The sequence below is a fragment of the Cynocephalus volans genome, chromosome 10, assembly GCF_027409185.1.
Source record: "Cynocephalus volans isolate mCynVol1 chromosome 10, mCynVol1.pri, whole genome shotgun sequence".
Lineage (NCBI taxonomy): Eukaryota > Metazoa > Chordata > Mammalia > Dermoptera > Cynocephalidae > Cynocephalus > Cynocephalus volans.
Window position 1 is genome coordinate 57,159,016 of NC_084469.1, and position 23,017 is coordinate 57,182,032.

At 43.2% G+C, this 23,017-nt stretch overlaps 1 protein-coding gene and 1 pseudogene across 1 annotated transcript; one reads left to right on the forward strand and one right to left on the reverse strand.

Moving 5' to 3' along the window:
* Window positions 1–12,635: 12,635 nt before the first annotated feature.
* On the reverse strand, window positions 12,636–13,828 carry LOC134389294 (EP300-interacting inhibitor of differentiation 2-like). Its single transcript, XM_063112830.1, has one exon. The coding sequence runs from the start codon at window positions 13,759–13,761 to the stop codon at window positions 13,237–13,239; it is 525 nt and encodes a 174-aa protein (XP_062968900.1). The 5' UTR covers window positions 13,762–13,828; the 3' UTR covers window positions 12,636–13,236.
* Window positions 13,829–18,797: 4,969 nt separating this feature from the next.
* On the forward strand, window positions 18,798–20,631 carry LOC134387410 (stAR-related lipid transfer protein 3-like; annotated as a pseudogene).
* Window positions 20,632–23,017: the final 2,386 nt, after the last annotated feature.

A 23,017-nucleotide genomic window follows, 5' to 3' on the forward strand; every position in this document is an offset into this window, starting at 1 on the left:
ACCCAGTTTTGACAGCCTTGACTATTTAATCACATTATTCCATCTGTCCCTCTGATTTACTCCCTGAAATATTTTGAAGCAAATCTCAGACATCATGCTACTTTACCCACAAATATTTCAGCAAACATTGAAAAAAGGAAATATTGTTGAATAAGCCCATGTTGTTATGATACCTAACATATTTAACAGTATTTCTTCAATATCATCTGATTCCTGGCATATTCTGAATTTCCACAATATTTTAGGAGCATACCCGTATTGAAACTTTTAGCTTAATCTGAGATCATATACTGCCTTCCCTGGTCTAACATTCTCATAATGCATTTCCATACATATTCTCCTATTTGGTTTTGCTAGTATCAAGTAGCATAAGCTTTCAAATTCCTAAACCGTAAACTATTCTTCCTACATTTACATTTGTAATTGCCTTTCAATGATCTGACATTATCTGAGTCTGGAGACAACAGGGTGTCGGAGGTGGGGTATGAGGAAAACTGGCCTCCTTCATTACAGGGTCTTCAAGCAAGGCATGATCAGTCTCATCAAACTGGGCAAGAAGAGCTCTCTCTGGCTAGTGGCTCTTTGGAGTTTTGGGGTTTGAAGTACACAGAATAATTCAAATCCTCCCAAATATCCTCATTCCAATTTTGGAGTTCTACTCTTTTCCAATCAATGCCCTAATTTTCACAAAAGTGACCTGGCAAATTTCACTGTATGCCAACAATTTACAGGGTCAGACTCTGCATCTTCTTTTTTATGATCTAGCCCTGCTATTAAATGATATAATATATCATTTTCCAGGTAATATGGTAATTATATTGATTATCTTCTTATACCTTAAACTGAGAATATTTTAACATTTATTTATTTGCAATTTTCAAGTACAGCCGTCTCTTGGTATCTGTAGGAGATTTGTTCCAGGACCTCCCTCAGATACCAAAATCTATGGATGCTCACGTCATTGATATAAAATGGCAGAGTATTTCCACATAACCTATGCACACCCTCCCATATACTTTAAATCACCTCTAGATTACTTATAATACCTAGTGCAATATAAATGCTATGTAAATAGTTTCTGTACTGTATTGTGTAGGGAATAACGACAAAAGAAAAAAAGTCTGTACATGTTCAATACAGAAGCATTTTTTTCACTGAATATTCTAGATCTGCTGTTGGTTGAATCCACAGATGCAGAACCCATGGATATGGAAGGCTAACCATATACACCCCATTATTATCAACTATAGTCACCATGCTACAGTCCATTTTATAGCACCCATTATTATTAAGTATAGTCACCATGCTATAGTCACCATGTACTATAGATATCCTGAACTTCGAAGTGAGAATTTTTAGCCATGAGTCTGCTATTTGCCTTTTGGCAGCTCTTCAATGAAATAAGAAGCAACTGGATCATCCCTCAGTCCTCAAATTTATCATTGTGTCATTTGGGCTCTCCCTGAGGCAGATGCTGAGACAGTTATAAGTGGAAGAGGTTTATTGAGGTTAGTATCAGTGAAAGAGAAAAAGAGAAGAGAAAGGAGGGTTGGGCAATGAGAGCTTCACACAAGTGATATAGATTTGAAAAAAATCTCAAACAACCCAGCGGGTAGCTCCAGAGCAAAGACTGCCCGTTAGAAGAGTCCTGCACTGGGCAGGACTGGCCAGGCTCTAGTATCCCCTGCATGCTCAGTCACTGGCTGTCAACTAGCTGCACTGCTTGCAGCTGAACAGACATTTCTTTCTTAAAGGGGGATCTGAGTGGTGTATCTTCCTGCCATAAATGGACCTCATAAGGTTCCATCACAGAACTGCTTTACCCACCAAAGCATTGCATTTTACAGGCACTTCCTTTCAAGAGACCATAGACGATATTACAAATAACACTTTTACTATTTGGGTGTCAGAGACTTCTTGGTTCCTATTCTCCAGTAATAACAGGATCCTCACCACCTTTAAAACCCAACCAGTAGTTCTGTCCAAAATGGAGTAACAGTGACTGGATTTACTCTCCTGTCTAAAACATTTGGAAAACTGGACCAAAATATATGAAACATTTTTTAAGACTTTGGATGTCTGGTAACAAAGAACAGTGATCCCTGAGAAACAGGAAATGAGGTAAGCCCTAAAATTGCTCCAGTTTCCTTCCTAGAGAGAGTTTCTATGTCACCACACAGGGAAGAGGAGCCTAGATGGAGATTGGCAATCTCCGAGTTGAGGATGAGGCTGGAAATTCCCAGACACCAAAGCAGCTAGAGTTTGCAGGACAGAGTAGCAAAGAGGAGAAAGTTTCACATAAAGGGCTCCAGAGATCTCCAGAGGGTACCTCTTGAGCCTTCAGGGCACATGAATGTGAGGAATGAGTCACCTACAAGGATTAGAGGGAACAATACTTGGAGGCCACACAGAACCAGAAATAGTTCCTGTTCCCATCAACCAGAATGGGAATTCTCAAAATTCACAGGACATTGGGTAGACTAGTATGGTAGACAGCTTTCAAAGATGGCCCTCAATGATGGATGTCTGGATCCCGCTCATAGAAACTGTGAGATAATAAATGTGTGTTGTTTTAAGTTGTTAAATCGTGGGATAATTTTTAATGCAGAAACATATAACTCATACAAGCACTCAGAAATGTTTTGCCTCAGTAATAGTGAAAAATTAGCCCTAGACTAAATGCTCCAGCTTTCCTGCTTCCCACCTGTGTAACCTCTGTCAAGAATATTTATTTTCTGGTTCTTTAAAAAAATTTTTTTTAAATTTATTTTTATTTTACCATTACACAATGTAAACATTTTCTGTCAAGAATATTGACCTCCCATGCCTTAGTCTCCTAATGACTATGATGGATATATCAGTGGTATGTACCTCACAGTTAGAGATGTATAGCAATTTCATGCCATAAGGGCTTATAATGCACCAGGCATTATAGTTACTCAATCATGTTACTCCATTTTGGACAGAACTACTGGTTGGATTTTAAAGGTGGTGAGGATCCTGTTATTATTGGAGAATAGGAACCAGGAGGTCTCTGACCCCCAAATAGTAAAAATGTATTTGTAATATCATCTATAATGTACAGTTAGAGGTGACGATTAAGCAAGATAATGTGCATATAGCATTGGGCATTGTGCCTGGTGCATTATAAGCCCTCGTTACATGAAATTATTATACAATATGAGGAGCAGAACATCATTTTCCTTAGAACGCTTCTTGGAAGATATACTGTATTTATGTGAATAACTAAGAGCAAAAGCTTAGGTGGGGGGTAAGAGGCCAAGGTATGTTCAACTTTCTAAATAGCTATGTAAAATGAGAAGAATTTGCTCTGCTTTTGGAGAGAAAGAGAAGGTGCAGAAAAGGGAGAGGGGAAATTGAGATGAAGTGAGAAGGGGACCAGTAAGATAGCCAACACCTCTTGCTGGGTGGTAATGACCCCGATCCAACTCTTCAATCAACTTAATTAAAGTCATGAAACTTTCAGTAGAGAAGAATTTGGGATTAACTGGTAGAGACTGTTGCCTCTTGGATTATGTGAGCCAAGAAACCAGAGGCAGCAAGACATGGGCAAATGAGAAGGAGACTGTTCATTCCTAATGTTCATACCTAATGCTCATTCTTCATAAATGAGTTTTTTTTTCTACTTATACTCTGGAAAAACACAAGAATCCCATAGCAATACATAATCCTACTAGATAAAGAAGTGAGATTTGTTGGTTGTGTTGAGCCCTAGATCTTTCCACAGAAAATAGTACCCATAGTGAAACAGAGAAATAAGTCTCCTTGCCCAGGAGTTCTCTAGAATATAAATGCCACACAGACCTCTGGGGAAGTCTGGCTTTAAGGACAGGGCCTTCAGACCCAGAGGAGAGCCTCATATCAAGTGTCCAGCTTGCTTAAATTTTTGGTAACATTCTTCTGCTGTCTTAGTTTGATTTTTTTTCTTGCTGTTCTTTCCCTAAGTCACTACTGTGAACAGACCTGGAAAGATAAGTTTGCACATGAACCACTAAATAGAGGTCAATACTCAGAGCATCCTGGACATGGTTGTGCAGAATCCACACTCCAGCTAGGACCCCTGGGAAAAGCAGAGCCCATCCTTTCCCCTCTATCATCAGTCTTCTGCCCACTAGAGGGCAGGCAGGTCAAAATCTTGATAGAAACAAGGTCTAAAGATTATTCCAGATTGTTAACACTGTGAGAAATCCTATCCAAGTTGTCACGCTCCACTCCTCTCTCAGAGATTCTGACCTGATTGTAGTCAGAGACAGCCTGACATGGGAGGTTTTACGAGCTCTCCAGGTGATTCTGAAGTGTGGCCAGGGATGAGAATTATTGGTCTAATGCTTGCAGTCATCCCGCAATTCCTGTTTGAAAGCTAATGAGAATTCTTGTTCACCTGTTTGACCATGCTGTTAATTCAATTTGTAGTGCTTTTTTCTACTGTTCTTAATCTACCCACCATACTTGACAAAGGAAATACTGCTAAATACTTTACTGTAAGACATCCCCTCACTTTTTGTTTATTACAGCCCCTGACACAAAGAAAATGTTCTGTTTACAATCTATTCAATGAATGAGTTCATATTCTTGGGGCATATTCGTTCACAATACCAAGGTCACAAATATATCTGGAACCACTCTCTTTTCTCCTAAATTTACAAGTATAAGTGATGTTGTGTTTCCTGGCAATTAAACTATTACTCATTTAATACATTGTTTCCTACTAGCTTTTCCTCTAACAGGTGTATTAAAGAAAGATGAACATTTTGCTTCCATATCTAGCCTGTAAAGACTGCAGAACTTACCAAGGAAACTGCAGTTGTGTTTGACATGACCCCATTATCTCATATCTCTGAACATATCCCATAGGAGGGCATATCCCTGCAGGAGAATGATGGTTCTCCACATCCAGAAGAGAAGCTGTTCTCGTGTTCCCTAGATCTAGTAGAGTTTCACAAATGCTTTTCTTTGTAAACATTAGTGAATACTGCCAGTAATGGGCGGCAACATTCATCACCTTAATGGCATTATAAAGAACTCAGGCTGAGCCCCTGGAACCTCTAGGGCTGGTGACAAGAAACTGAAGAATCATTTTCCTTCTTAAGTCCTAAATGTAGCCATGGTACTAGGGCTTCCTGAATATGGCAAACCTTTGACCCTTTTCTCCACAGAAAGTACAGTTTTTTGGAGAAACAACTTTCTGGAGTTCAGGTGCAGTGCAGACTACAGTTCCCTTCTAAATGCTTTTACTGCTATTCTACCTCCCTGCTGTTGGCTGCAGTTGCCACATGTAATAGCAAGGGGGAAACTATTACCTAGTTCCTCCTCTGTGCCAATGTTATGGTATTTATAGCTCTACTCAGAGACCACAGCTGAAGTGGTTGGGAACTTGAACTTGGGGGTCATTCAGATATCCAAGCACCTTTTCTCTGGTTTTCTAACCCTCAGACCCAATTATCAACAGTTTCAACCAGTTGGGTGAAAGCCTTCTTTCTTCAGGGGCCAGCTAGAGGACCTTGCTGGATATCAGGGTGAGGTCTCCACATACCCCAATCCAATGGTATTGTATTTTGTTAATTGACTACCCACTATTATTTGGCAAATGAAAAGTACTGGTTACTCTGGTTCCTGGTGCTGATTACCTTCCTACAAATCTCATTACTAATCATTAATCTCATGCTCATTTTGTGAGCACTTACTAGGTACTATACCATACACTTTTTGGCTCATGTTATGGACTGAATAGTGACCCCCCCCGCCTCGCCCAAATTAATATCTGAAGCCCTATTCCCCAATGTGACTGTATTTGGACATAGGGCCTTTAAGGAGGTAATTAAGGTTAAATGAGGTCATGAGGATGTGGCCCTAATCCAATAGGACTGGTGTCCTTGTAAGAAGAGGAAGAGACATCAGGGAAGCTTTCACACAGAGAAAAGGACACTTAAGGACACAGCAAGAAGGTGGCCATCTGCAAGCCAAGAAGAAAGGCCTCACTAGAAAACAATCTAGTCAGCACCTTGGTCTTGGACTTCTAGCCTCCAGAATTTATTTATTTTTATTTTTAATTTCTTATTAGCATATTCATTGTTACAAATCATACTTATTTTTTATGCCCCTTATCCAATCTCTCCCCTTCCCCCCCACCCCCTCCTCCTCCTTCCTCCAGTAGCTATAGATTTGTTCTCTCCATCTGATAGATTAACTGCTCCTCTGTTGGTTTGTTGCCTAGATGATCTGTCCAGTACTGAGACCAGTGTGATTAGTCCTCCCCTATTATCGTAAATCAGATGCTGCTTCTATTACTCTGGAGTGTGCTTTGTTGCAAGAGGACTTCTTTTTTTTTTTTTTTGGTCTCTGCTGGTGCCTCTCCTGTGTCAAGGAAGTTGAGAGTCTGACGTGCCATTTGCACGGTGGCTGTGACTGCTGCTATAGACTACCCACTTTCGTGGCAGCCATGGCAATTGTGGTGGCTATAGAGGGCTACCCGTGTGAAAATGGTGTTTCTGGTGTGCTCTTTACCTGGTTGCAGCTGGGTTCGGCTTCTCCTGGTTCCCTGCCTCAGGGCCCCGGTGGGGTCCCAGGGCAGTTGCATCAGCTTGCCTAGTGTGGCTGGGCTCTGCTTCCCCTGGCTCCATGCCTCAGGGCCTCAGCGGGGCCTGGGGGTGGTGGTGACAGCTTGCCTAGCTGCAGAGGGTTTGGCTTCCCTCAGCTTCATGCCTCATTCTAAGATGTTGTTGCAGAGCAGTTGGAGGGAGGAGAAGGGAAGGGTGAGGGGGAATAGGGTGGGAAGAGGGGGAAGGTGGGGGAGCATGATTGAGGCCCATGGCACCCCTCATTCCATCAGGGGAGACCGGGGGGCTTCCAGTGGTGGCTGGATCATCACTGGGCTGGTTGCAGATGTCAGGGGGAATGTGGCTGAAGCCCTTGGAACCCCACTGCCCCGACTTGGGACCCAGGGAGCTTCCAGCAGCAGCTCAGTGGTCATCACTGTGCTGGTTGCAGATGTCAGGGTGGTATGTCTGAGGCCCTCAGTCCCCCACCACTCCAACTCAGAGTCTGAGGCACTTCCTGTGGTGGCTCGGTGGTCATTGCTGGGCTGGTTGCAGATGTTGGTGGGGCTTGGCCCAGACCCTCGGCCCTCCCCCCTCTCTGGCTTGGGAGTTCAGGGGACTTCCAGTCCTTCTAGGTTTTATAGCGTTCTTTGGTGGTGTTAGACCTTTACAAGTTAATATTAAATTTTGTCTCTGGTCTGTGGGTATTTTGTTTTTTCTTTCAGTTCTGTGTTGGATTATTTGCTGTTCCCACCACTTAAATTCTGCACTGGAACTAATTTGTTGTCCTTTGCTTAGTTCTAAAATGGAGGAACTTCCTCTGGCGACCAGCACTTGGGCCCTGTAGTTGAACTAAGCTAAATTGCTTCATTGCTGCTGATTCCCTTGGGAAGGCTTTTTGTGCAGCTCAGGTTTTAATTGTTGAACTTGTAAGCACTTCCGGGTTTCATGAGGTCTGGTACATCTGGGTTGCATGGAAACTCTGGTCTGGGCTTGAGCCATTTCAGCAAACTATACCCCTGCAGTTCTATATTCCTGATTAGTCTCCACTGAGTGATCCTGCACCTATTGGAGGGCAGATCAGCTGTCCAAGCTGTGCCCCAATGTCCCCCACCACCTACACTCTAAACACTTCCCATGGGATGGGCCATGTGCTGGTCCCTTAAGATGACTCACTGGCCTCTGAGTGGTCCCTTTTTTCTGTTGTCTGTGGCTCCTTGCTCCTACGTGGGTCCACAGGGACCCTATTAGTGGTCTTGCTGGCCTGGGGGCCAAGGCCGTCTTCTCCCCTGCCGCCTCCAAGCAACTTCATAGGAAGGTCACAGCTGCAGCTTTTCCCAGCTCTTGCTCTGTGTGCTCACCAGCTCCACCCTTAAAGTGGCCAGGGCTCGAAATGGTGGGAGTAATCATTTCTCTCACTGTGGCTTCTCCTGCCTTCATGCACTCCATAGGTCTCTCCTCCTCATCCCCTGAATTCTAGTGGCCCCAGCTCAGCTGTCATTGCTTTTTAATAGTTGTAAGTTGGTTGATTTGTGGGAGAGAGTGATGCTGGGACCATCTATTCTGCCATCTTGACTGGAAGTCTACCTTCCAGGATTTTTATTTTTCCACCCCATCTGTGGCTGTTATGGCAGTCCTAGAAGATTAATAGAACTCACCTATTTCTCTTCTAATAGCCTCCCTGTCCCCTGCAGCCAGCCCAGAGACAACACCCGCAGCCAGCCCAGTGATGAGCCACCGCAGGACGCACCCCAGGCTCTTCTGAGACAGGGCAGTGGGGGGGAGGGCAAGGGCCTGAGCCATGCCCCCTGACACCAGCAACCAGCCAAGTGATGACCACTGAGCCATCTCAGGAAGTGCCCCAAGCTCTCCTGAGCCAGGATGGTGGGGGACTGAGGACCTTGGCCATGTCCCCCAGACATACATAACCAGCCCAGCAATGACCACCAAACCGCTGTAGGAAGCGCACCCAGCTCTCCCAAGCTGGGGCAATGGGAGGCAGAGGGTCTTGGCCATACCCCCCTGACATGTGCAATCAGCCCAGCGACGACCACCAAGCCACAGCAAGAAGTGCTACGGGTTCTCAAGCTGGGGTGGTGGGCGGGAAGGCGGGGGGTGTTTTGCCACACCCCCCTGACATCTGCACCCAGCCCTGCAATGACCAGGCCACTGCTGGAAGCCCCCTGGTCTCCCCTGTGGGAATGAGGGGCGTGCCACAGGCCTCAATCCCTCCCCACCTCCTTCCTCCTTTTTCCATCACATTTCCTTCCCCTTTCCCCTCTCCCCCTCCCTCCCATCTGCTCCACAACATCATAGAATGTAAAAAAATATTAATAAAATAAAAAGAATAAATAATAATAATAAAAAAATAATGCCCTCCCTATCCCATCTGCTTGGCAATATCGTGATTTTCCAAGCTCAGGAAGCATTGCTCAAATGATTGCCCTGCACTCAAGGTCAAGCTGTTGACTCTCATGTCCCTCTTCTACCTCCCTGTTCAAAGACTCATGGGCCTTCAGCTCAGAGCATGGATAAAAAATGATGGAGTCATCTGGAGAGCCATGGTAGAAATTCACCAGAGTGTGGAGAAGGTGGAAAGAGAACTTTGAACATGCCACTTAATCAGCCCAAAAAATCTTTTCTCTTCCCAACTCTGACCTCTGAGCAGGAAAGTGCAGTCCTTCCTGCCATGGTTTAGCTCATCTGTGAATATTCTGGGGAATTGGTGTGTGGTTCATCCGTGAACTGTCTACAAGTCACTTAAAAGTTCTGTGATTCAGTTTATCTATAAAATTAACATAATAGGGCCTACCTCACAGGGTTGTTGAGGAATAAGTTAATTTATGTAACATGCCTCTAAAAGTAGCTGGAAGATATTAAGCTCTATGTAAATGCTGGGAATTTATTATTATTAATCTTGCCCAGCAATTGAGTGCAAGCTCCCCACTTTCACTTCCCCCTCAGGTTGTGTAGGTGCAGCTGATGCTGGTGCTGGGAATAAGCCTGCTCGCTTTTCTCCTGAACAATGGAATGTTCTCACAGAGAACACAGGGGAGAAGGGTAGCTGTTTTGGAAAAGGCATGAGAGGCCACAACCACATTCATTCCAATCCATTCCCCTCTGAGACAGAGGGAACAACCATATAGCCGACACCCAAGTCAGTCACAAGACAATGTCAGAGGCAAACAATGGGACACATGCTCATTTTTTCTCTTCTTCTTGGAAAGCTGTGGTAAAAAGCCCCCAGAAAGGAGAAGCAGGAAGAGAGTCCCAGCCCTAGATCCCCATCTTACCAGGCTGGCAGGCATTGTCTGAGCAAGATCCCCTTTCTCTTGTGTCTTGCTCTCAGAAGAGGCCTTTTAAAGGAGGGCTGTGGTGGGGATTCCTTAAGTCACTCCTAGACACATGCCCTGCCCCAGAGCCTCTCCTCTCTGTGACTGAAGGCTTTCTCAGAAATCTTGCTCCAGTATTGGATATGACAAATACTTCATTTTCTTCATCTTTAGTCTAAGTAATATTTATATGGCTCCAAATGATCTGAAGCTACAGCTGTTAGGAGTGAGGCTGGACAGTCTAAGGGCTCTGGTCTACACTTGTTCTTGTGAACCAGAAGCCTGGGGGTCATCTTAATATCCAGCTTCTCCCTCATCCTCCACGAGACAATATGGGTAAGAGCATCTCAGAGAGGGAACAGAATGCAAAGGCCATGAGGTGAGACTGACTCGGCAGGTTGAGGAAGATCAAGGTGAGTGTGACTGGAGCAAAGGGAGTCAGGAAGAGTATAGAAGAGATAGAGTCAGAGAAGAGGGCATAGCTCTGGTCTGTGCTCATCTTTGGGGAGATATTCAACAAAAATGTTCAGTATAGGGGGTTTGAACAAATCAGTTATAATTCATCTAAATGATGGGCTTTTAAAATCATGGTGCAGAAAATACCTAAGAACATGAGACAATTCTGTCAAGTTTTATGTGACATTTAAAATTGCAGAAGGGTAATACAGCATGATTTTACTGAAATAAATCCATTTTCTAAAGTGAAATGAATGAACAAAATATTAACAATTATGGTTTCTGAGTGGCATGTTTGTCAGTGAATTATATATTTTTCTTTCTTTAATTGCTCCTTAGTTTTCAAATATTTGTATTAAGTGTTACTGTATCATTATACAAAAAATTAGGATATTCTTATTTTAAAACTGTTTCTTCCTTGGGGATGCTTCCCTTTTTCATCTAGTCAGTGCCCTGGAACTTACCCATTCTAAGAGAAATGGGAGCATGTGTTATTTTTTTCTTACAGGTGAAGGCAGGAGGAAATGAGAACCATTTGACCATTTTTTATCAGTCAAGGAATGAAAAGAACTACCTTCTCCCATTTCTGTCTCTTCCTAGAAGTGTTATTCTAGTCTGTCCCATGTGGAGCAGGCTGTCCCTGCCTTCTCCATGGAAGCTCTTCCCATGTGCATGCATTTGTGCGGGTCTGGGAGTGGGCATTTCTCCAACGTCAGCTGAGTCTAGAACTCAGGTATGAATTGATAGCTGGGTTATCATCATCAGAATTGAGAAGAGTCTACCTGTCAGCATGCATTCACCTAACCTGTGCATCAGTCTAGCAACTCCAGATTCCTTTGTTCCTCCCCTCACAAATCTCAATGGCCTGCACGTCCTGCTCCATCTAACACTGTATCACTGATAAGGACAGGAGAGAAAAAAATGGAGGGAAGGTTTAGGATAAACTTGTGGGGCACAGAAGGGTCATGAGTTTTCAGTTGATCTCTAGAAGGGCTGTGGGGACTGGAGTCAGCCACATGGGCAGTTGACCACGGAGCCAGATAAAGACTGGACACCAATGGTCAGGTGAGCTTCCCTGGTTGGCAATACTCTGTATTACTGCACATTGATGCTGGGAGAATAACCCCGTCTTGATTCCACTGGGCAAGGACACTGGAAGCTCCACATTTGGCACTCTCCTGGTATTCTGCCCTATGTACGTCTTCCCTTCGCTGATTTCAATGTGTAGCCTTTCCCTGTAGTAAAGCATAACTGTGAATATAATAGCTTTCAGTGAGTTCTCTGAGTCCTTTTAGTGAACTGTTAAACCTAAGAGTGGTCTTGGGATCCCTGAACTTGCAGTTGGTGTCAGAAGTGAGGGCAGTTTTATACAGGCTGTTCCCTCTAATTTTGCAATTGGCTAACTTTGGCAATAGCTACTAGACATATCAAAGATGCTCACCTGAGATTGAACTGAGTTATTTTTACCTGTCAGATTGGCAACATTCTAGAAATTTGAGAATACAGTGCACACTGGCTAGGCTGTGAGGCAACCGGCGCACACAAATCCTCTGGAGATGAAAGCACATTATCAGTAAAACACTGAGGGAGGAGAATTTGTCAGTGTCTATTAGAATTACAAATGCATATGCTCTTTGATCCAACAGAATTCACCCTGTGGATTTCTTGCACACATTTCATATGTGAGAAGACATTTACTGTAAAATTTTTTGTAACAGAAAAGGAAATCCCAAATGTCTATTAATAAGTAACTGGTTAAATATATTATGGTGCATCTGTAGAATGGAATAGCACACCTTTGTAAAAGATAATCAGGAAGCTTTCTATGTACAAATTAGACAGGTCTCTTAAATTATAATACTAACTTAAAAACCAAGACGTGGGGCTGGCTGGTTAGCTCACTTGGTTAGAGCATGGTGCTGATATCATCAAGGTCAAGGGTTTGGTTCCCATACTGGCCAGAGGCCTAAAGCAAAACAGAACAAAACACCAGGGCATGAATCTCTCTCTCTCTCTCTCTGTGTGTGTGTGTATCTACCTTTTAATCTATGAAGACACTTTGGAAGGAAACATAACAAACTAGTAACTGTGATTACTTGTGGGGTTGCAATGGGAATTGGATGGATAGGGAACAGGCAAGGGAGACTTTTCACTATATCTGTATACCTTTCCTCTTTTGAGCCTTGTGAAAGTACTACCTACTTAAAAAATAAAAGAATTAAAAAGTTAAAACATATCCTTCCCAAATTTCAGATGTTGTTAAAAGCATTAACACAGTATATGCAATATATATTTTCTATTTTTGATTTTATCTGTCATTTAAAATAACCTGGAAACACAAAATTAATCTACTAATTAGCCTTTGCTGACTATGACACAAAGGGATCACACATTCTAATTTCAAAAGTTTCTCAGTCTTCCAGTCCTAATTTTCCAGATATAAGTTTAGAAACTTGGGTTTTGTCGTTATTTCTTTCATCATCTTTACTAATATCCGGGGGCTTTGTTATTGGCAAGTTGATCAGTCAAGCTTTATTCTTGGAAAACCAACCTTTGCAGTGGGGCAAACATTAAAAAAAAAAAAAAAGATATTTTCCACAATGCAAGGGGGAAAAAATGTGTAACGATCAGGATGTTTCTGAAACAGGCTTCAACAGAGTGGAGTCATCCTATTTCTTTTCCCTTGTTTCCTGAGCTTACGCTTCCTTTTTTCCAGCTGTGCAAGAATCGCTCTCTTCTCCCTTAATTACAATTAGAAATTTTTTTCGAAAGTGAAAATGTCGTAGTTGTAGGATTGGCAAACGACTCTGTCTTAAACAAACCCAAAAGAGAATGGCAGGGTTCTCTGCAAACAGCTGACTCCTCTTTTGGTGTAAAAGGTCATCTCGTAGCTATTCCTCGTCTTTCAGACTATCGCAGCCGAGTGCTGCAGCCAGACGACTGATAGCCACAGATGCAAACAGATCCTCGATAAATCTAAGATAATCCACATAGACGTTGGGATAACGCGTTTGCCAGCTGGCATGGTGAGCTACTTCCCGCGCTCTACGCACATCCATAAACACCCAGTTGGCTTCGTCAAACCCTCTTAACCGGTTGCAGTAGGCGCGGGGCACATCTTCTCCAAACAGAGGCTGCGCCTGCCCCAAATCAGGCCCGAAGCCTTCGGGCTCGCGCTGGGGGCGTGGCCAGGCGGCTGGTTCCCCGCGGTTCTCACGCCGGGGCCGGCTCTCGGGGTTCTCCTCACCGTACGGCCCAGCCGTCGGGCCTTCTCCGGCCTCGTCCGCCGGGCCTTCCCTGGGCTCCGCCGGCTCCCGCCTTTCGCCGCCTACCTCCGCCTGCGGGACGTCGCTGTCGCCATTCGCCGCGCCTGCGGGACACTGCGGGACACTGCCGTCTGCAGGCAGCTCAGACATCTCGAACCTCGAGGTCAGCTCCGCCGGGCCCAGGAAAACCGGCCTAACGGCACAGCACGTTGTGCGTGTGAGCACGTAAGCCCGCGCGCGTCTCTGTGAGCGTGCGCGCGCGTGCACGTGCTTGCGGACGCGCGCGCGCGCCTTTAACCCCCGGCGCTTGAGTGAAGGCACCCGGGGAGTTCGAGCCGGGCGGGAGTTCCCTCCAGTCCCTGAGGAGTGACGACGCCCGCTTCACATTTTAAAATTCAGTCAAGTAATTCTTCCGAAGGCTCCCCTACACGCTCATGTACAGTCCCTATCTTATTTTTAAAAGCTCTGCAAATTTGGTGCTGGAAATCTGAAACTGTCCTTCTGTGGCTACTGCGTGTACTCTTTTCCCACTTCTCAGTCTCCTCCTGCTTTTCCCTTTCTCCTCCCGCTTTTCCCCTTTCCTTCCCCCTGCCTCTCTTTCCCTTCTCCTCCCCTGCTACCCTCTCCTTCCACCTCCTTCTTTCTCTCTTTGCCCCCACCATTTTCCTCCCCCCACCTCCCTTTTCCTCCCCCCCACCGCCCTTTTCCTCCCCCCACCTCCCTTTTCCTCCCCCCACCTCCCTTTTCCTCCCCCCCACCTCCCCTTTCCTCCCCCCACCTCCCTTTTCCTCCCCCCACCTCCCTTTTCCTCCTCTTTCCTCTTCTCCCCTTCCTCTAGTTGTCTAGGGGAAGGTCTAGTTGTCTGGCTGGCTTCTGTTCCCTGCCTACCTTATTGTCCTGTCTCCCAAAGCTCCAGCCCAGACGACTTCTAGCTTATAGGGGTTCTTCCAGACTCATTTGTATTGCCACCTCTGTGCTTTTGGGTTTGTTTCTCTATACTCTATTCTCTTGTGTTAATTTATTTGCTTATCTATGCCAATGCAAATTGTCTTACTATGATTATATAATACATTTTAATATACGATTTATTGGCAGCTGATGAGGATAAATTCTCCTAGTTCTTTAAGATTGTCTTAGCTGTTCTTGGACTTTTACTCTGTATGTGAATTTTTGAGTCAGTTTGAGAATTTCCATAACAATACGATTGGGATTTTGATTAGAAATTCAGGGCTTAGATAAATTTAGAGGAGACCTGGAATCTTTATTTTTTATTTTTTGGTGGCCGGCTGGTCACGGGGATCCAAACACTTGACCTTGTGGAATCTTTAAAATTGAATCTTCCTTTCCATTAATGTGGTATTTGTGTCCACTTATTCAGGTCTTAACTAATTATAAGTTTTATAGTACTGTTTCTAATTGTGAAGATATTGGTTATAACACTACAGATAAAAACAATGAATGATAAACAAATTAAAGATGGAATTTCCTTGGCAGGGTGACGATGTGGGAGGCAATGGGGAGGGACACCTAGGGAGTCTCAAAGGTACTAATAATTTCTTTCTGAAGCTTGGTGGGGGGTACATGAATATTTTATTCTTTTATTTTAATTATTCTAGTTATACAAATTTTGTACACATGATATATTTTGCAATTAAACTAATGATGCATGCCTTTTATTGAACTGATTTTTTAATCCCATTTCTTTTTATTGTGGTAAATACACATAACACAAAATTTGCTGTCTTAACCATTTTTCAGTGTGCAGTTCAGTGGTATTAAATACATTCATAGTGTTGTGATACCATTACCACCATACCTCTCCATAACTCTTTTCTTCTGTAAAACTGAATCTGTGGACCCATTAAACAATAACTCCCCATTTCCTGTTCCCCCATCCCCTGACAACCACTATTCTACTGTTTGCATGATTTTGATTAATCTAAGTACCTGATATAAGTGGAACCGTACAGTATTTGTCTTTTTGTCACTGGCTTATTTCCCTTAGCATAAGGTCCTCAAGGTTCATCCATGTTGTAGCATGTGTAAGAATTTCCTTTTTTAAAAAAAGGTTGAGTAATATTCCATTGTATGTATATACCACATTTTGCTTGTCCACGCTTCTGTCGATGGACACTTGGGTTGCTTCCACATTTTAGCTATTGTGAATAATGCTGCAATGAACATGAGTGTACAAATATCTCTTCGAGACCCTGTTTTGAATTCTTTTGAGTATATTCCCGGAAGTGGTTTTGCTGGATGATATGGTAATTCTATTCTTTGCTAGCATATCATTTTTACTCATTGCTCTGTATTCAACTCTGTCTCCTTCCTCCCAACACTCAAATAAAGGCCCTCACAATTGTCTTATACTTACTGCCCTCTTAACAAAACTCAAAATTAAGGTAAAGAATATCTCACTCCATAATCTGACCTCATCGTCTATGGGGCAGGTCCTATAAATAAAACTTAGAATGAAAACTGGTCTCTGTAAACGCAGCTTAATTTCAAACTGAGATTGTACGAAGTTCATTTTTGCTCCTATTATTCTGTCCATGTGCAGAAACTGTTATTCCCACCCCAGTGTGCACATTCACTTCTCCAAGCCTATTAATGTGTTACTGACTCTAGGTAGCCTTTGGAATTGTCTGTAATTATGTCCATTTGCAGAAACAAGGAGAGCTTCTCATCTCTTGAAGGACCGAAATTTCTAACAGCTTTAATTCTTATTTTGGGGCAGCTAAAGTTTTGTGTGTTTGTTGTTGTTGTTAACTAAACTATTATACAATTATTTTTTGTACATTAAAAATAAAATAGAACTTTTAAAAAGTACGCCTAGAACTCAATAATAAAAGGTAACAGGTGTCTGTTGGTAGTCTGCTGATCACAATTAACTCTAGAACTCTGTGATGACGCTCCTCATGCAAATGGTTTTTTATATATTGCAGCCAAGGCTGTACCCTATTCTCCTTCATTCGCGTCAGTCTTGATTTTCTCTTAGCCAATTATCCATTTTCCTTTGGGGATTCTTTCAAATATCACTCTTCCAAAATCAGGCTTATATTGAGAAAAGGACTTTTGGAAGCTGCCAACCATCTTTTCCACCTAGACTGTGTTTGGCACTTTAGTGGATCCTCTTCAACATGATTGCGTAATTCAAGGCATAACATACGTGAATAAAGAGGAGATGCTCGGCATGATTAGACAAGAGGGTGTGCTTCAGTACTCCCCACATTGTAGGAAGAGCTGTCAAGACAAAGACAGAAGCTCATTGTTGCTTTTGGGCTTTTGGGAGTTTCCTATATACTGTACTCAGCTTAATTTAATTAAACTTTCTTCCCTTACATTGTTGTGATCTAGAATACATACAGACAAATGCATAAAACATGTATGTAATGCTCAAAGAATGGTTATAGAGATCATCTATATAACCACTACTCAGGTTAAGAAATGAAATATTGTCAGTACCCTAGAAACTCTCTGTGTACAGCTCCATGTCACAACATCATTTCATTCCCCTCGATGTAAACAATATTCTGACTCTGGGGAAATTTTTCTTATAGACTTATTACCTTTACATCCCTAAACATCATGGTTCATTTTATTTAAAATTTTGTATAGAGAGAATTATATTTTAAACATTATTTTGTGCTTTGCTTCTCTTGTTCAATATTTTGTTTGTAAGAGTTATTTATATAGTTACATGAAGCTATAGTGTATTCATTTTTATTGCTTTAAAATATTCCATTGTATGAAAACAGTATAATTTATCTATTTTAGATAATTGGATTTTTTCCAGTTTTTAGCTTTTATGAATGATGTTGATATAAACATGTTAAAAAAAATTTCACTATTCATATATATAGAGAGATGGAATTTTAGGGTCAAAAGGGATGCATATCTTTAACTTTACTAGCTAATGTCAAACAGTTTTCTGAAGTGGTCCTACAAATTTACACTCCCACCTGAGAGTTTCATTGCTTCACATACCAACATTTTTTTCAGACTTTAAATTTTTTGCTAATTATGTGTAATCATGTCTCGTGTTTTAACTACCAGTTCCCAGATTACTAATGATGTTGAACAATACTTTTTGATATTCTCTTTTGTGAAGTGCCTGTTCAAGTCTTTTGTCTATTTTTATTGGGTTGTCTGACTTTATTACTGATTTGTAAAAGTTGTAAAAAAATATTTTCTATACACTAACCCTTTTGTGACACCCCACAAAATCTGATACTTATAGTTTTATTAAAAGCATTGTCTAATTTCATTGTTTCTTCCCTAACCCATGCATTATTGATATACTTAGGGGTAGACAACATGTTCTAAATATTTAGAATCATTCCAGTACTTTGAAATTTGTTGATATTTGCTTTATGGTATATAATATGGTCAATATTTGCAAATATTTTATGTATGTTTAAAAAATATATATTCTGTGTTCTATCTGTATATATTTCTGGTTGTAGGGAGTAACGTTCTATGTAACTTTCTTAAGTCAACTTTATTAATTGTTTTCCATTATTTTGTATTTTATTGAATTTTTGTATTAGTGATCTATCCATTTTTAAGAGAGATGTGTTAAAATTTTTCTGTGGATTTGTCAAGTTCTCCTTGTATTTCTGACCTGGCTGGGAACAAACAAAGGCATTTGCCTTGCATTTTGCAACTAATGTACCTGGATTGTTGTACTTTGTCAATGGTGGCACTGTTTGGGGGAATTATTACAAGATATACTGTTCCTTTATTTCTGGGTAACACTAAAACTTCAAGAAAGAAGCTATGGTAATTCACAAAGGCACCTATTTCATTTGTGTAACCCTACTTCCCCATGGTTGCCCCCGAGTTAGTCAGGCTCTTACTAAAAAATTTAAGTTTATATCAACATATCATGTATCATCTCCCAATTCTAAGGGAAGGATGACTACATATTAGGGTAGGCTAGACTACATTAACAAATACACCAAAGCATGCAATGACTCAGTATAATAGAAGTTTATTTTTAACTCACATAACAATCAAGAGTTGTTTCACTTTTTTTTTTTTTTTAGATGACTGGTAAGGGGATCTTAACCCTTGACTTGGTGTTGTTAGCACCACATCTCTGAAGTGAGCTAACTGGCCATCCCTATATGGGATCCGAACCCGCGGCCTTGGTGTTATCAGCACCACATTCTCCCAAGTGAGCCATGGGCCGGCCCTTGAGTTGTTTCACATTTGTGGTGGTGGTGGTGGTGATGGTGGTGGTAGTGTGTGTATCTGCCCCATGCTGTCATTCAGGGACCCATGTTGGTTGCAGCCCTGCCACCATTAACACATGGTTTTTTAGGTCACCCTGGAAGTTTGCATCCCAGTGAGCAGGAAGAAGGGAGAGTGGAGTGGCATCCATAGAGGTTTTTATGGGATGAGAAGAAAAGCAGTTTCCACCACTGCTACTCATATTGCATTAGCTAGAAGTCAGTCATGTAGCTAAATGTAACTGCAAGGGAGATTGGAAAATGTGCTTTGCTCTATGCCCAGGAAAAAAGACCAAAGGGATTTAATGAGAAGCTAGCAGGGTCTACCACAGTGATATGAGTAGGACAAAGTATTTGGGGACTAACACTCCCATCAATTAGGTTTCACATTCTGTTAGCTAAAAGATCTTGCTGATAACTTCTCTAAATCAGATTGCTACCAAGATGGTGGCTATTTGAACTGTAGTCTTATAGAACCCATCTCTGGATTTCACTTTGATAGCAGGAAAAATTGATAGTGCAATTGTCAAATTATGCTGGACCTTAACTATTAGAAATTATGTGTATTCTCATTGATAAGGAATATCACACATATATGATTCAGAAACTAGAATACATCCATGAACCCATAAAGAAGCACTGTGGTTGCACAAAACTGGGGGTTGGGTTCTGTTTGTATAACTTGTATCCTTTAGGGAATTTAGGGATAAATATTTTATAGTTATTTTAGTGGTGCTGAGAATGATAATTAACATATATATTGTGGAAATGCTTATAAAAAGAATAAGTATAGGACTACATCAAGAGTTATCTCACCTGAATACAAAGCAAGTAATGCACCATCTGTATATAGAAGACAAAAACGAACTCCATAGAAAGAGATATAAAGATCTCATGCATAACCAAATCTAAGATAAACTATTTCTTAAGTTGCAACAAAGAAGAAAAACTGTTGAAAAACATTACACATCTTCTCTGTTTGGATTTTTTTTTTTTTTTTTTAAAGATGACCGGTAAGGGGATCTTAACCCTTGACTTGGTGTTGTCAGCACCACGCTCACCCAGCGAGCTAACCGGCCATCCCTGTATGGGATCCGAACCCGTGGCCTTCATGTTATCAGCACCGCACTCTCTAAAAAGCAGACCCTGAGACCCGGGAACAAGTGCAAGTAGTGCGAGACGTCCCTCCTGGAGACCTTCCTGCCCTGCCCCGCCCTGCGCAGCTGCTGTACCAGGTGAGCCTGCAGCCCGAGAGCACGGTGCTGTGGAACAGGACGGTAACGGCCTGGAGATCCCACAGCGAGGACAAGCCCGCACCGTCACCTCCTGTGACGTGTCTGCAGCGTCCGCGGGCGGTGCGCTCTCTCCCAGCGACTTCGTGAACATCCGGCGCATCGATAAGCTCAGAAATCGGCATCGGTCACTCGGAGTCACCATCCCACACTGCGCCGAAGCCCAGTGTGACGCACAAATACGTCGGATGGGAGAACGGCTCCGGGGGCTTCATCGGGCTCAAGTCGGCCAGTAACCCTCGAGTCTGCACCTTCCTCTGGGTTCTTAATACAGATCCCAAGGGCCGCCTGCCTCGGCACCTCACCCGCCAGAGCCTCGGGCCACCGTGTTTGAATTCGTTCTCGTGCAGCAGCACCTCAGAGAGCTGGGCCCAGCACGACCGCGCCCCTCGCCCACCCTGCAAGCCAGGGTCTATCGCCGAAGCCTCCAGAGCCAGAAAGGGGGTCCAGCTGGGCTTCCCTCTGCCCACATAGGACCTCTCCTCCAGCAGTAGGCAGCTCCTTGGTCCCAACCTGCCACCCTCCACCGAGTCACACTGTGTCTGGGAGCCGTAGCCCTGAGCAGGTTGTGGGGTCGAGCATTGGGACTCTGAGCTCTGCTGGCTGAAGGCAGTGGGGTCCGTCCAGCTGATGTTTACATGGTGTCTCTGCCTCCTGGAGGAGGAGATCGTTGTCCTTTACCTTGCCAGGGGCAAGGTCTGGGACAGGAGCCTCAGATTTGGTTGGAGAGGACCAGGGCCCTGGACGGAGCAGGTCAGGGCGGCCTGCCTCCAGTGTTAAAGTGAAGGAGCCCTTCATCTGCCTGCTTTCTCGTCACGTTTTTTTTTTTTTAGGATTAAAGGGTCTAGGACCTTTTTCCATATGCATTTATGGAGGAGTGAGTGGCAGGCGTGTGTGTGGGGGGGTGGGTGCTGGCAGTGATTTCTGCCTTTCTCAGGTTTTCTTCCTCCCCCCAGGGCCTCCTTGGAGACCTTTGTAACTTGAGCCAATTAAAAGTATGAACTCAAACAAACAAAAAAACCCCAACAAAACAAAAACCAAAAACATAATGTGGCACCGAAGGGGGACTGGGGAAGAGTTACAGGAAAGGGAATGCAGCCAATAAAGAGAGCTCTATTAATTCAGCCACAGCAGTGCACAACTGCAGTTTAAGTCTGGGAAACAGTTTACAACACATGCCTCAGAATGATCTCACCAAGGGATGAGGGAGCTGGATTATTTATGACTCCTGGGTGTCATTGGTTAGGATTGTTCCTGGAGGGTGATTTGGCATTTTCAGATTGCCATGCATACGTGGCACCGTGGCTTTCTATAGTTCTAGAAAAAGATTGTAAGGCACAGATGAAGATACTGGCAGTTGGAATAATACTGGTAAACACTGACCCCCAGTCCAAGGGATATGGGCAAGGCGCTGATAGCTTCTGTTAGAGTCCGCCCCTTGCACCACTCGGATCCACTGGGGCTCACTTAAGGTCACTTTGTCCTGCCACTCCTTCCTCAGGTTGGTGGCTAGTCACTTATGCTTTCCTTCCTTCCTTCTTCCCTCCCCATCCCTCTCTTTCAATATACAATTGGAAAGTAAGGTTAGTGGGACAAGATAAACCCTCCTCTATTATAGTTGAATTTTGCTCTTATACTATGATTCTAGATTCCTCTCATCCTTGGCCAGTACTTCTGCTGGTCTAAGTTGTTTTCTTGGTGGGGTAAACACATACCTTCCTGTGTGAGGGGTCTGAACCCCTTTTCCCTCCTCACACTGATGTTGCTGTAGTTCCCCATTTACAGTTATTTCTGGACATGAAAGCGTCAGTAGTTCTAGATATACTCTTCCTTGCCCCCATTACATAGCAGCCATCCCATCTCCTGCCAGTACAGTAACTTCTTTCTCTGCCTGCTGGTCTCCTGGCATGAGGAGCCTGGAGTGACTGGGTGGCAACCAAAGCTTAAAGTTAATAGGGCTCTTGCTGTGTCTTCTGGTGGAAGTGTTCTCTCCTCGGGGAACCAGGACCTCTGGATATTCAGGGCCTGGAATTGCAGGGACAGAAACACAAATTTCTCAAATGGGTCATGGAAGTGATGGTGAGAGGGTCACTTCTACTCCCACCTCTTGTGTTCTTTGTGTAGTTCTGTTTATTGAGAACTATACCACCATACATGGCTATTGGTTTAAAGCATCTTGATGTTACAGTAATCCAATTCTACAAGGTATCATCTCCAAGCTTGTGCCTTAGTTAGGCCTTTTTAAAAAGATCATAAATGGCAGGGAGTGAAGCCTTAGACAAAGGCAGAAAGTGAAGCCTGGAGTCTATTCTAAATTCTTCTTATTGCACTTAACTCAACTAATTCAGATTTTAAGGTGAGCCCCCGTTAGAGTATTGACTATTTTCCAGAATTGGTCCCTACAACAATGAATTTTGTTCTCCTGGCCTGAACCAGCCATTCACCACCAAGCGAGATGGGAAGAGATATCAGAAAGATTCACAAGAAATAATGTCCCTGGTAAGATATTCAGGTTAGAACTGGGTACGCTTGCTTACTCACTCACTCCTGCACTCCCTCCGCTCACCTCTTTTGAGTAGCTCCTTGTGCTGGGTCCCATGAAATTAACATCCCCTGACTATAAAACCAGGTTTTCTCTCCATGCAATCACTTTCACAGCAGGGGCCCCAGGGGGAAGGGACAATCTTCAGGTGTGGTAGACACTTGGTCTTCACTAGTTCTTCCACTTAATAAGTGGTTTCTGATAGAAGATGATCATGTTACTTTCCAGCTTTGTAGCTTCCCAGGGCTCACAAATGTCCTCAGAACAAAGTACAGAACTTTTATGTTGGCACTCAAGGCCCTTGTGATAGGGATCCTGCCTTTCTGATGGTTACCAGA